Here is a 12935-nt window from a genome sequence, read left to right on the forward strand (position 1 = left end):
TTTGTTTTTTATCCTTAAAATATTGAAAATGTTACTTAATAATTTTCAATTTCAAAAGTTCATTTTTCATCCATGAACTATTGTAAAGTTCTACTTTCGTCCCTAAACTTTTGAAAATTTGTCTTTCAAAAGTTTAGTGACCAAAGACAAACTTTTTTAAGTTTAGAGAGATGAAAAAAAACAAAAAAAAAATGGATGCAAATTTTAGGACTAAAACAATATTTTAGTGTAATATAAAATATCTTTAGGCTTTAAGGACCTAGTCTAAGAACATCAAGAGGAGGATTATAACTTTTCATTGAATGAACACCATACAAAACAACAAGGACATTTAAAGGCTTCACATAATTAAAAAGGAAGCCAGAAACAATGGATTGGCATCAGCTAGCATCCCCTTTACAACTTTGCAATTGTTTCCTCTGTTTTGAGGATAATCTCCATACATATAATATATACATATACAAGAATGAGAGAATGTAGTGAACAAGAGGCATCATAAATTATTTGTCGCTCATATTATCAGCGACGGCAGATCCCTTGCAGACTGGACATATATTTTTCATAGACAACCATTTCTTGATGCAGCTAACATGGTAGTCATGGCCGCAAGTTTTCAGTTCCCCGACATCATCCATATCCTTGTATTCTTCCTGTTGATTGCAAACAGATTCATAACAGGTACATAAGCATTCAGTTGTACACTTGAGAAAAAAAAAACACGCGCACACACAAAAAACACAAAACAAAACCAAACATAATGCTTGCAGAGTTGTGGGAATTAAGAAGGGCCAATCATGTCCAGAGGATTAATAAGGGTATTGACTTGGGTTCCATTAGCCTAATCCCTATAATCCCAACCATAAAACCAAGGGCATTTAGAATTCTCTACACCAAAGTTGATATTTTCCTATTTCAGATTTTTAAAAAAAAAAAAAAACCCTACTTGCCCTCTACCTCTAGGTCATTTGGCAAGCCTCTCCCCATGGAGTATGCTCAGATTCGAAAACTGCAGGAGGCAAAGTCCTACCTTTATGAAGCCCAAAAAATAAAAATAAAATCTTACCAGGCAGATCACACAGGTTCCTTCCTCTGCAATTAGATCTGATGAACAATAAATTGTTTCGGTCACACACTTGGATATTAAATCTTCAGAGAGACCAGTGCTCACACTCCCAATCCTTTCCCCAAGTGCAAGAAGTTCCTGTACAGCACAGAATTTCAGGGGGGGAAAAAACACAGCAATAACAGGAATAAAGTAGTAGAAGAAACAAGAACTCAGTAAATAACCTCATAGCTCATGTTGTCTATATCTAGCCTCATGTCTCTATGCTGATCTAACATATTTCTGGATCCATACAAGGCTGAGCGATCCACAATCATAAAACCCTGCAATGTGATAATGGAATCCAGCATTCAGCAAGTAATGACAGTTCAAAATGAAAAACGGTTATTTTGCAGGTATCTCCTGAAATGACACAGCAGCTTATGTACGAGTGACACTGTAAAAATTGTTCTTCCAATATTTGCAGAGGAGCTGTACCCCTCTCCCAAATGTAGCATAAGTTCCTATCAAATAAGTGAAGATACCTCAGATGTAAATCGATCATGGAGACCTGCCTCATCAGGCAAAGACCGATATCTTTCAGCAGATATCCTTGACCTCCCGTTCCTGTCACCATTACGCCACCCTATGGTGGACAATGGCCTTGGATGTCTAGAGGAGTAATTCTCGGCTGCCAACTGCATTCCTTCATCTGAAGGCGCCACATGTCCCACACGTAAGCTGCTTGTCGAAGCCCTGAAAGCCGGGTTAGACCTTTGAGTAAAGCTACTACGAACACCCCTCACAGATTGGGTTGAGTTAGCATGAAAACTTTGAGGAACCGGATTCCTGCTTGTAACGAAATCATGATGGTATCCCCCAATGTCAGCAGAAGAGTTGCCAGCACTGCTTCCTACAAGGAAGTGATTTGTGTCATGATTGAAGCTGCCTGTGTCTGCAATTTACAACCAGAAGTCTCTTAGAAACAATGGCAAATTGGAAATTTGACACATAGGGAGACATAAACCTACATAAAACTTACCTGAAACTAGAACCCTTCCAGGAACAGGAGACGCACTAATATGACTCCAATCCCGTGTCAAAGCACTGGAGCCCTGAACTGAAAGATCCACATTGCTAGAATGTTCAATTGGGTGGCTTGCAGAATATGAAGGGTGTGAAGGGTTATTTGACAAATGGGTCCTAGCTAGGTTTGATTCCAAATCAAGTGCAGACCTGCTTCTCACATTCCTCAAAGAACCCTCACCCCTAATTGAAAGGCCATTGCCTCTATATATGGGAATGTGATCCCAAGGCATGTGCTGAGAATCTATACTTGGTTTATCCATCCGTAGTTCTGAAGATATTGGAAGATCAGAGGAACTTCCAGCATTGTAGTATCTGCTTGAACTGCCTCTCTCACAGACTGGAGGGATTCCAGGACTTTTTCGCTTGTGAGGCCCCCTTCCACTGCCCATTGTAAGATCAATAAAACTGCCCTCAACGCTATGGAAAGTTTGCCTCTCATAATTAGAGGAAGACGCATGTTGTGTGTAACTATCTGGAGCTGTAGAGAACGTTCCAGCAGTTGAAACATGCATAAAAGGATCATGAGATGGGCCAGAAGCATCCGGTTGATAAGGTGGTACATCCACGTTGTGACTTGAAGAAGGATACCCAGTTGACCTTGGTGCAGGACCCCAGTGAGATGCAAAATGCACTGCATCTACTGGCATATTTTCCGCAGGATAAAAGAAGGAACCATTATCCGAAGTGCCAGCCCGGGCTGCAATGGAAGTTCACAATTAGTATAGGCACAACAAAAGTTGGCCCATTGACCAGAAATGATTGGTCACACACACATTAAAAAAAATATCTAGCTCTGCCTTTGCATGGGCCATCAAGAGTTTGTCGTGATGGTCAATCAGCACCACATAAATTAATAAGACTAGCTTCAATTTTCCAGAATTAGGTTTTGTTTGTTTGTTTTTTATTTTCATTATTCTTTTAAACTACTATGTTTAAGAAAAGTCTTTTGTGTTTCAACTGCCATGATGAGGCAACTGTAATTCAAATCCAGACAAACTTAAAGACACTCACCCTGGTTAAACCAGAAACTGAACAAATAATAGTTATGCAAGCAAAGTCTTTAAAGTCATAATACCAAGATGCATGAGATGTTGGTCTGTAGGAATATGATTCCAGTTCTGATCATGCTCATTCTCAAACATTTGGGTTGCGTTGAACAAATGTCTATGCCCCATTAAATGTCACAACAAATTATGCCCTGGCGCCGGAATCTGCTAGAACCTGCATACAAAGAAAGTATCTCAAACATTCGGTTGCAAACTGCAAAATTACTAAAGAAATTGAATAAAGAGTAAAAAACATGAATGTGTTCATGCCCCAATCATCACAAGGGAGTGCAACACATCTACTTTTTTCACGTATACAAACTCTCTTCTTTTGATAGGTAAATATACAACTCATACAATACAACGGAATTGAATTTGACCTCATGATTTGCCGCAATCATATGAAGTTTTGGCAAAGCCAGGGATAAGTAGTATCTTTGAATTCACAGCTCTCAAAAACAAATCACTTTTTCCTTCTAATCATCTCATATTTCAGATATGAATCTTACTAGGGTAAAGGGCAGCTGGGTATCAGAAGGAGCGAAAAGGCACGCCAGGGGGGGGGGGGTGTTGGGTGGTGGTTGTGGAGGTCAGACATAATACAGAAAAGAAAAATTAAATCGATTAACAATAAACTAGTGATTTATCTCCCCTATTCCATCAGTGTGCATAATTGTTTAGAAGGCAGAATAAACAATAATTTACCTATGTCTAAGAAGTTTGAATCTTTTTCAATTTCTAAGCACTTTCTTTTTATGTAAGCCTGCACTGTCAGACCTATGTATTACTGCATTGTTTTTAATTCCGGATTCCATATTCCACAGCTGCAGATATTTAGCTGCTCTTCAATCTGACAGCAGTTCCTAAAAAGCTAATTGGGGTTATTCTAAAGGCTTGCTTAAAAATTTAAGTTCAGCAAGAAACTTCAAGAACCCCAGTGCTACACCCTCAAAAGTGTGTATGCAGCTGATAAAGCTGAAATGTAAACTTGAAGCAGGTACCTACATCAACCATATAAAGGGATACCAAAAGAGTGAATATATTCTTTCCTCAATTATCATACATTAATAAAGTTATTTTCTTTTTAATTGTTAGTTTAGTTTTGAGACCTTCGACTTAAAAGGTAGCGTTTCAAACAAATTCTTATTTCATATTTTTTTTCCTGTGGATGAGCCCCAAATAGCTGCTAGATCATGCATATGTAGCCACGTGATTCAACTTTAATAATACCATTTTATGTTACTAATTAAGGTGCATAAAAAATTAAGCTTCACATGTTTGCAGATCCTAAAAATATGCCCTTTAGAGCCTTTCTAAACATAAAATTGAGACCCACCACATTTTCTCTTTTCAAGAAAGAGGCATGTAAATTTAAACAGCATCATTGATAGGGAGTGGAATTAAATATATGCATAACAGGATAGGATTAAGATACCTACAAATACCCTGTAAGACAAGTTTAGTTGGATGAACCTAGTCTGGGTACCAAAGAATGGTGCCTATTTGACAATTGGCATGGAACTTACGAACTGAGATTTTCAAAAAAAAATCTATTATTTATCATGACATTTTCCACAGAAACTTATCTCAATAATTTCCATTGGGCATAATAGATCCTGCTCAACCTTTTTCACCTACAACATATCCTTAAAAAATAAGAAGTAGATTGCTAAAAATGGTGCCCATTCCAACTTTTTCTCCGCATTCAAGTGGATGTAACCCATACTAATTTTCTCAATTACATCATCACTCACTTAGGATACTCCCAAGTTTTGCATGCACTGATTAATTAGCTTTCATCCTTTCCACCCACTTGTAGATTTTGGACACTTAAGAGATAGCTCTCATAGGAATATTTCAGGCCAAAAGAAATTAAGAAACTAATGAATAGAGCATTTTCCCATTACCAATAGGAATCAAGGTTTCTAGAAGCAAACAACAGAGGCCATTAGAGTATAGTCACCAAGAATAGGGGAGAGAGAAATTAGTCGAGTAGAAAGCCCTGTCAAAAAAGACAAGGCTCAATACAAATCTTCACCGGTACAAATCCATAAAATGAAAGCAAGCAACAAATTCAAACACTACGTCAAAGAAACAATGAAAATGTTAAACTTTTGTTGATGGAAACAGAGATTTCCACCCAAATTATGTTATATGTTTCATATAGAAACTGAAAATCCATGACCTGACAAAGTTTATATGTTGAGCTACCATCCATGGTGGATGGGGGTGCCCTTTAACCCAAAGGCAAGCAGAACGCTGAGATTGATTCCACACAAAAGTGGACAAACCAACAGCCACCACATCCCACCTGTAGCAGATTCCCAATGTCTTCAACCAATTTCATCCCCTTGGTCACAAGCTAACGTTACTAAGCTCAGCTACAAAGTAAACCATGTACTTGATGCACAATAAAATTAGTACTGATTGGAACTTGACCAAGACAAAGCAAGTATGCAGACCAGGCTGAAATAAGTTTCAAATGATCAGTCACAATATTTTCATTGTAAATTCAAGCCAAGGAAAAAAAATTAAAAAAAAAAAAAGAATGAAAAAAGAGGAGGGGGGGGGGGGGGCGAAGGAGGGGAAATATGCTGCAAGCTATGTGTCAAAAAACTAGGGTGCTTTGGACATTCAACCATTTAAAAAATTGGTATAGACAACAATGAACATTTACTCGCACCTCAAGTTTCAACTCACCAAGTCTACCAACCATAAGTTAAATCATTCACTCCTCCTAAAAGACTACCACTCTCCACTAAAATTGACGAGGCATGCTTCCCATTCTGAGGCAAAGAAAACAAAAAGGAGGCAAGAAAAGTAAAGGCATGACAAGAACACAAGATCAATTAATCAAATATGGACATGAAAATCAATGCTTAGTACTCACTCCATCCCCCGCACGAATACCAATAGGATCTTAGAATAATTATCAGTAGGAAACAGAGGAAGGATTAGGACTTAGGAGCACAACCACTCATAAGGACATCACCTGGGTCTGGATCAGAAAATTCACCTAGCAGTTGTGAGAGAGGTAACAGTCATCTTGAATGAACTATCTTTATCCAATAATTAATTGGCACAACCTTTTCTTTTTCCTGAACCTGAAAAGAGTAATCAACCATGAAGGGTATAGAAGTTGGTAAAGGTACATCAGCGGAAAAATAACATGGCTCTATACTGCTATACTCCTTCTGAAAGTAGTAAACAAACGAAGAAAAAAAAAGGGTAATATCCGTGAGATCAACCTTTCTCTGGATAGATGAATACAACCTGTAACCAACCTATGTGGACTTGGAGTTTACACCTAAAATGGCCTCATCTACTCTTCTCCTTGAATTTAAATAGCAAAAAAAAAAACTGTTTATGGAAATAGGTTAGGAAGATAGTCAACATCAAAACAACAAGATCCAACATTGGTCATAGCAACGAATATCAATAAGACAATGGACATATACCTTAACAGGGAGAGTGAACAGAGGTGTATTAGTAGCAACTGTAAACAGAAGTTCAAGTCGACTGAATTAATAACTATGAAGAATCTCATGAACCGTTCAATAGCTCAACAACAGGTGCTATAAAGACCAAGAAAATTACCCTGAAACCCAAAAGTTAGCTGTAATCTAGAAAATAAACCACTATCCATAGTACTCCTATCAACCCAAATCTGCAGATAAGTGCTTCATATTTTTTTATGTTAAAAAATTTTGGGAAACTTAAAAGTAAGATAATTAGTATGGAAGGCCAGAACAAGAAGTGAGTGTGCATGTGAAAATTAGATGATACTCTTCCCAAAATATTTCTTTAACCACCAGCAACTTCAAATTCATATTTACCCAAAATGAAAAGATCCCAACTAAGGGAATGCATACCGGTCATGCAATTAGAAGATCCCAACTTCGATACAGGTGAATGAGGAATCTGAGGCATTACATGTAGCTATCAATTATTTCAATTAACTCATAAAGCTTCTCAAGTCGTCAACAAGGTGTATGGCATACCAATCATGCAAAAAGGAGATCCAAATTTCGTAAATGAAGGAAGCCAAATGGGGAAGCTGTGCATTATCTGTAGCAGTTGAATTACTTCAATTGACTCAAGAAAACTTCTGAAGTTTTCAGCCTCTATACGAGACTAGTAAAATCAGAGTTATAAGATACGGTGACAACAAGAGTGTGCTAACGACCACTGAAGAAAAGCACAGATATAATTTTCACACGGTGCACAATGCAGACTCATCTAGAAGGGCATTGCTTCCACACAAACAGATAGTGGCATTGAGCAGAATCTGTCATGTAAAATTGAAAACGTGAATTTCTCACAATTAGAATATGCCTAAGACATGTCAAACAAGTCTAGGACACAATTGGGTAAACAATAAATATTATAAAAAGGCCAATGTCAACAAAGTCAGTATCATGTAACTTGACATCTATATGAACACACAGAAGAATGAACATAGACAAGGAGAAAGATGAGTGGAGGACGGGAAACCCAGTATATAAAATAACTTGTTTTCATGTCAGTGTGTATGTGTGTGGGGCCAACCCTTAACTAATCTATCGAGGATCCATAGCTGCCACAAAAAAATTGGGACTAAGCTTTAATATTGTGTGTGTGTGTGTGTGTGTGTACATATATATATATATATATATATTGCCTTCATCCTTCAAGTCCTTTTACAAAAAGGGGAAAAAAATTAATCGAGAGAGAGAGCAGCAGATGAAGAACCCACTCTCGAAAGAAAAAAGAGTTAATAGAGAGAGAGAGAGAGAGAACAAAAATGAAAAAGGTGAAGAACCTGCACTAGAGAAGAGGCACTCATTTACATGCCATTTTTTAAGAAGTTTGCCACTGTTGTACTTCTGTCAGAAAACTAGCATCATATGTAAAACTTTCTCCCTTCTGCTCGGCCCAGCAAACAGGGCTTATCTGGCATCATCACCCTCATATGACATACCATATTAACCAGATCTTTACATTCAGCTTCATTTCCACACGTGGTAAAAACCATAACACCTAACACCTCTCCTTACAAAAAGGGGGAGGATGAGGCTGAGATCAGATGAAACCTACTGCAGGCAAGCAACTCAAATTTCCAAACAAGTTGTGCTCCAAAGAGAATTTGACATTGCAATTGCCTTAATTTTTAGCTACAAATCTGGTTTAAGTTTTTTATTTTCCCCACAACTTTCTAGTTGGAGCAATAGATCGTCAAGAAAATTATGAAAATAAGTTTAAAATATATAATTTAAAAAAAAAATTCCAACCATTTGCCTCTAAAAATAAAAAATTCATTGAATGGCTCAAAACGGGTGCAAATAATGTACATAGGAAGTATACAAGGGATGCACCATCAGAATATTTTACTATTAATAATTCTCAACTTTGTGTCCTTTATGTCTTTGGGTGAATACAATTAAAAATTTTATTTGTGCATCTTTTCAACTTGTCACAATTTATTGCTTCATATTTGAAGAAAATTAAGAATTGCATAAATGTTAGGAATTACCATTAGTCACAATTGTAGCCTAACAACTTGAAAACACAATTACCACCATACATGATACTGCTGTAACATCCAGTCCATGATTTATTCATTACAAAATCTCCATAATGATACCAACAACACTTTTTATCATATCAGAATGCTTATATATAGTACCACTTAGATACAAATCATACTCTACAAACTACTTTCTGAAAAAATATCAAATTAGAGGATTAGGTAAACATAACCAAATATTTTATGTATTCCTTCCAGGAAGAGTCCTTTTCAGACTGCTTCAAGTTTCAGAAAATGCTGGATTCTAATCAAGGGGAATACGAGTAACCTAAAAATACAAATGGACAACTCCAAATAAGACAGAGCTTCACACACATGTACATAAAACTCTCTCTCAGAGACACAAAGAGGCTTGTAAATTTAGGGGGGGAAATCCTAACAGGAAAATTGGATAGTCTCCATAATCCCAAGTTTGGCAGCTGTCTTTGAAAGCAAGCTGCTGCTATGGGAAGTTGGGAACTTGTCAGCAATGTAGAAACGGGTTTCACCAATTGTGCAATTAGCCTTCCTGTCCAGAGAAACCACTTCTCTCCCTCTAGGCAATGACAACTATAAAGCACCAAGTCTCCACCCTGACAAACTATATCAATCTAAAGGCACAAAGCCTTGTCTTAAGACAATACAGGATCAGCACTTCCAAGCTTTTGTTAACAAGTGTATTCATGGCATTTAGTACAATGAGTAAGATTATAACTGCCTAATGCTTTGCAAACAGCTGTGTAGCTAAACCCAGTGACTTGTGTGTATGTGATCTCAACTATAGGCCAACTGCCAGGATCGGCAAACCTAAGTTCGATCGACAAAAGAAGTCATGTATTATCCACTCAGCACCAACAGATAAGAGTCATAAGAAATGGCAAGTGATAATGGACCAAATGCCAGTCAGCACACTCCCCCACGGTGACATCATTACACCCACTCATTGTACTGCTGCAGCTCCAGATGCAGGAACAAGATGAAAGAATGAATCAACTGCCAGAACTTTAAAAAGCGCTTCAGATGCCTCCAGGCTTATTAGGCCAACAAATATCCATAGGGTTAACCAAAATCCATCCTTTTATTTCAATTCAGCACAACACAAATAAAAACTAGAAAGCAAATTATTCCTGGTTCCTTCATATTTATAATCTTGCCTAGAGAGCAAATAACAATCTCTCAATATTGAACATCTTGCATCATTTTTCTATGATCTCAAACATAATAGATATAAGTATCAGGAAACCCTCCAAATAATCACTAGGTCATTGATTTCAATAGAGCCCTTGACCCCGGAGTGGAATCACCTTGTTCTAAAGATGAATGTGAATTGAACAAGGTCTAGACAATTCTGAAAGCTAAAGATGAAATCTTTAGTACCATATACTTCGCTCTCCCTATATCAATGCTGGCTTATACACTCCAATACGGCAGCAGATCATGCTATTAAATCCTTAAGAGAAAACAGGATCTCAGTTCAAATCTGTTCTTCGGTTGCCCCTGACCAAAGTGCCTGCAAACCATTCGCACTTCAGAATGAAAACTGAAACCACAAAAAACTAAGCTATCCCCTAACTTCTGCATCTGATACACAGAAAATCTTAGGGTTAACTAAATCAAAAGGCAATGTAGATCTTAGCAAACAGAATTTTTCTAAAATCCAGGCAATGAACATTTGATTTACAACTAATGCTACAACAAGACATGACAAGAAAAATTAAGGTCAACAATGTTGTAAAGAGAATCAACCTAAGGTCCCAGGAGTATATAATTAAAAAGCTTCTGAGAGCATGGTTGGAAGAAGGAAATAGATCAGAGAGAAAAAGAGAGGGAGATCTTGTAGTATCAAAACTTCTCACCTGCCAATTTTGACATGCCATCATTCCAATATTTCCATACTAACTAAGATTCTTTCGCTGATTTCACACTTAAAACATGTGAGCAAGAATAATACACCATCACGCCCCGAACCTGCATAATAAAAAACAGTCTAAACCTAGTTGATGCTAAGGCAATCCAAGGTAAAACTAGAACCAAGTCTATCTACCAAATCTTGTCCAACAAACAGCTCATGGAGATAAGAGGAACCACTACAAGCGGTTCAGCTTCAGATGAAAATTAATAATCACTTTCTTATCGACGCCCTGCGGCTTTAATGATAATTATTTAGCTTTTTTTCATCAATTAAATCTTGGTCAATGCAATCAGTCTATATAAGTTCTCATAGAGAACCATGAGAACTAAGAAGTGCAAGTAATCACTAGTCAACCCACCAGAAACGATTAGCTTGATAGGAAAGTTAGATTCAAATAACTGCACAAGTTCAAGAAGTTAGAAAATCCGCGAGACGGTCCAGTTTTAGAATAAATTTGTAAGACAATGCTTTTATTTTAAAGAATTTTTACCAGTTTCTTTTGCATTACACAGCCAGCAATAACCACGTGCTCGCGGCGTTGAAATTTCAGCAAAATAGATTATTAAGACCAAATTTGATGGATCTGTTAGAGTATGCAATCCAAAGCAAACATTACCAAAAGGACATGTGCAGCCTCTAATGAATTCTCAACAAACACCCAACCCCAAAAAAGTTTACACTTTTTATAAAGTTTCATTTGGAGATAAGAGCAACAATAATATATTAACAAAGAGACCCAAAAATTGAAAAAACTCCAAAATTTTGGTCCATCAAAATACAGAGTTTCACAAAATGAAAAAGACCCACAATTCTTAACCAACCAAAAAGCAAAATTTTCAAAAAACAAAAACAATCTGAAGCACCAAACAACCGAAACTCAACGATCAAAAGCTGGGAAATAGAGCATCAGAAACCGTCCAACGGAAGATCAAAAAAGAACAAAACACACAAAAACCGATCATCTAAACAAATATTTGGCATGATCGGACTCAAACAAACATCCTTAAACACATCAAACTCACAATATATTAACATTAAACCCAAAAAAAAAACTAAAAACAATGATCAACCTTAAAAAAAAAAGCACGAAGAGATAGAAAATTTGCTAAAAGATTAAGGTTTTTTTGAGACAAGCATACCTTGATGAATATGGATGAAAGGTTGGTACAGATTGAAGAAGAAAAACTGAATATGAAACTCTGAGAGAGAGAGAGAGAGAAGAAGAGAGAGAAATGGGGACTTGTTCTTGGAAGGAGACAGAAATAAAGCGGTTGGGTGCGTGCGCAGTTTGTAGAAATAAGAGGAGGAGAAATTGGCTGGACTACCCACCGTTTACCGGCTACCGATTCACACCGTTTTTTTTGTTTTTTTTATTAATATATTTATTTACTCTATTCTTTCGTTCTTTTTCTATTATAATATTCGTCTATTTTAACGCTAACTATGAGATTCTTTGTATTTATTTGGTTTTTTTTTTTTAATAAGATAGAAGATATTGTTGAAAAATAATCTTTTGTTGCCAATAATTGATGGGGATAAGTATTGGGGTTGAAACATGTGCATGTGTGGATGTTTTGGTAAACCAAAAATGGTTCTGCAGTTTTTGGATATTTGTTTTTGACCTATTTTAGAAAAGTTTTAACTCATTATTATAGAAAATATATAAAAAAAAAATTAAACGTAAAATACTAATTTGGTCCCTAAATTTTACTAAAAGTTTTTTTTTCATCCTTAAACTTTAAGAAGTTTTTTTTTTTTTTTTGAAGCAGAAGTTCATTTTTTGTCCCTAGACTATTGAAAAATTCATATTTCGTCCCTAAATTATTGAAAATGTTATATTTATGTCTTTAAACTTTACTAAAAGTTTTTTATAGTCTATTTCTAGAAATTTTTTATGGGAAAAAATATAATTAAATTTTGGGTAAAATACTATTTTGAATTATAAGGCATTTGTTAAATTTTCCAATGAAAAAAAGGTTAGAAAAAAAATTGATGGGAAAAGCTAACAATGTCTAAGGACATTAATTCAGAAAATACTTTTATAAACTTTTTATAGAAAATAAAAAAAGTAATTTAATTTTTTTGAGTAATTCTACCAATACAAACTATTTTACAATATTTTTACAAACTGCTGATATGGCAAATTCTTACAAACTGCTGATATGGGTCCATCACTAATATCACATTTTTACTTACAATAACTATTTGGAAAATGTTAAAGCTACATCAGCAGTTTGTAAAAATGTTGTAAAATAGTTTGTGTCTGTAGCGTTGCTCAATGAAAAAAATGATATTAATAAT

General features: G+C 36.1%; 1 protein-coding gene across 14 annotated transcripts; it reads right to left on the reverse strand.

Moving 5' to 3' along the window:
* Window positions 1–265: 265 nt before the first annotated feature.
* LOC142610685 (uncharacterized) lies at window positions 266–11915 on the reverse strand. Of its 14 annotated transcripts, none has more exons than XM_075782576.1 (9): window positions 11774–11915; window positions 10579–10690; window positions 10100–10232; window positions 3207–3352; window positions 2085–2828; window positions 1588–1997; window positions 1288–1386; window positions 1064–1201; window positions 266–650 (listed from the first exon to the last, which is right to left on the reverse strand). In XM_075782576.1, exons 4-9 carry the CDS (start codon window positions 3304–3306, stop codon window positions 501–503), a joined length of 1641 nt encoding a protein of 546 aa, XP_075638691.1. In that variant the 5' UTR covers window positions 3307–3352; window positions 10100–10232; window positions 10579–10690; window positions 11774–11915; the 3' UTR covers window positions 266–500. The 14 variants fall into 14 exon arrangements, with proteins under 14 accessions (XP_075638691.1, XP_075638694.1, XP_075638693.1 ...); XM_075782579.1 differs by lacking the exon at window positions 10100–10232 and adding an exon at window positions 6194–6281 and having other exon boundaries at window positions 11774–11914; XM_075782578.1 differs by lacking the exon at window positions 10100–10232 and adding an exon at window positions 6170–6281 and having other exon boundaries at window positions 11774–11914.
* Window positions 11916–12935: the final 1020 nt, after the last annotated feature.

Source organism: Castanea sativa, chromosome 9, assembly GCF_040712315.1.
Source record: "Castanea sativa cultivar Marrone di Chiusa Pesio chromosome 9, ASM4071231v1".
Classification (NCBI taxonomy): Eukaryota; Viridiplantae; Streptophyta; class Magnoliopsida; order Fagales; family Fagaceae; genus Castanea; species Castanea sativa.

What these genes read in the sequence shown, in the direction of transcription:
- LOC142610685 (XM_075782580.1), bottom strand. Translation starts at nt 3,306, where the DNA reads ATGGGGCATAGACATTTGTTCAACGCAACCCAAATGTTTGAGAATGAG. An exon ending in TGGAAGGGTTCTAGTTTCAG is followed by an intron (nt 1,998 to 2,084) that starts GTAAGTTTTATG and finishes TGTAAATTGCAG; the next exon opens with ACACAGGCAGCTTCAATCAT. An exon ending in GAACCTGTGTGATCTGCCTG is followed by an intron (nt 651 to 1,063) that starts GTAAGATTTTAT and finishes TGCAATCAACAG; the next exon opens with GAAGAATACAAGGATATGGA.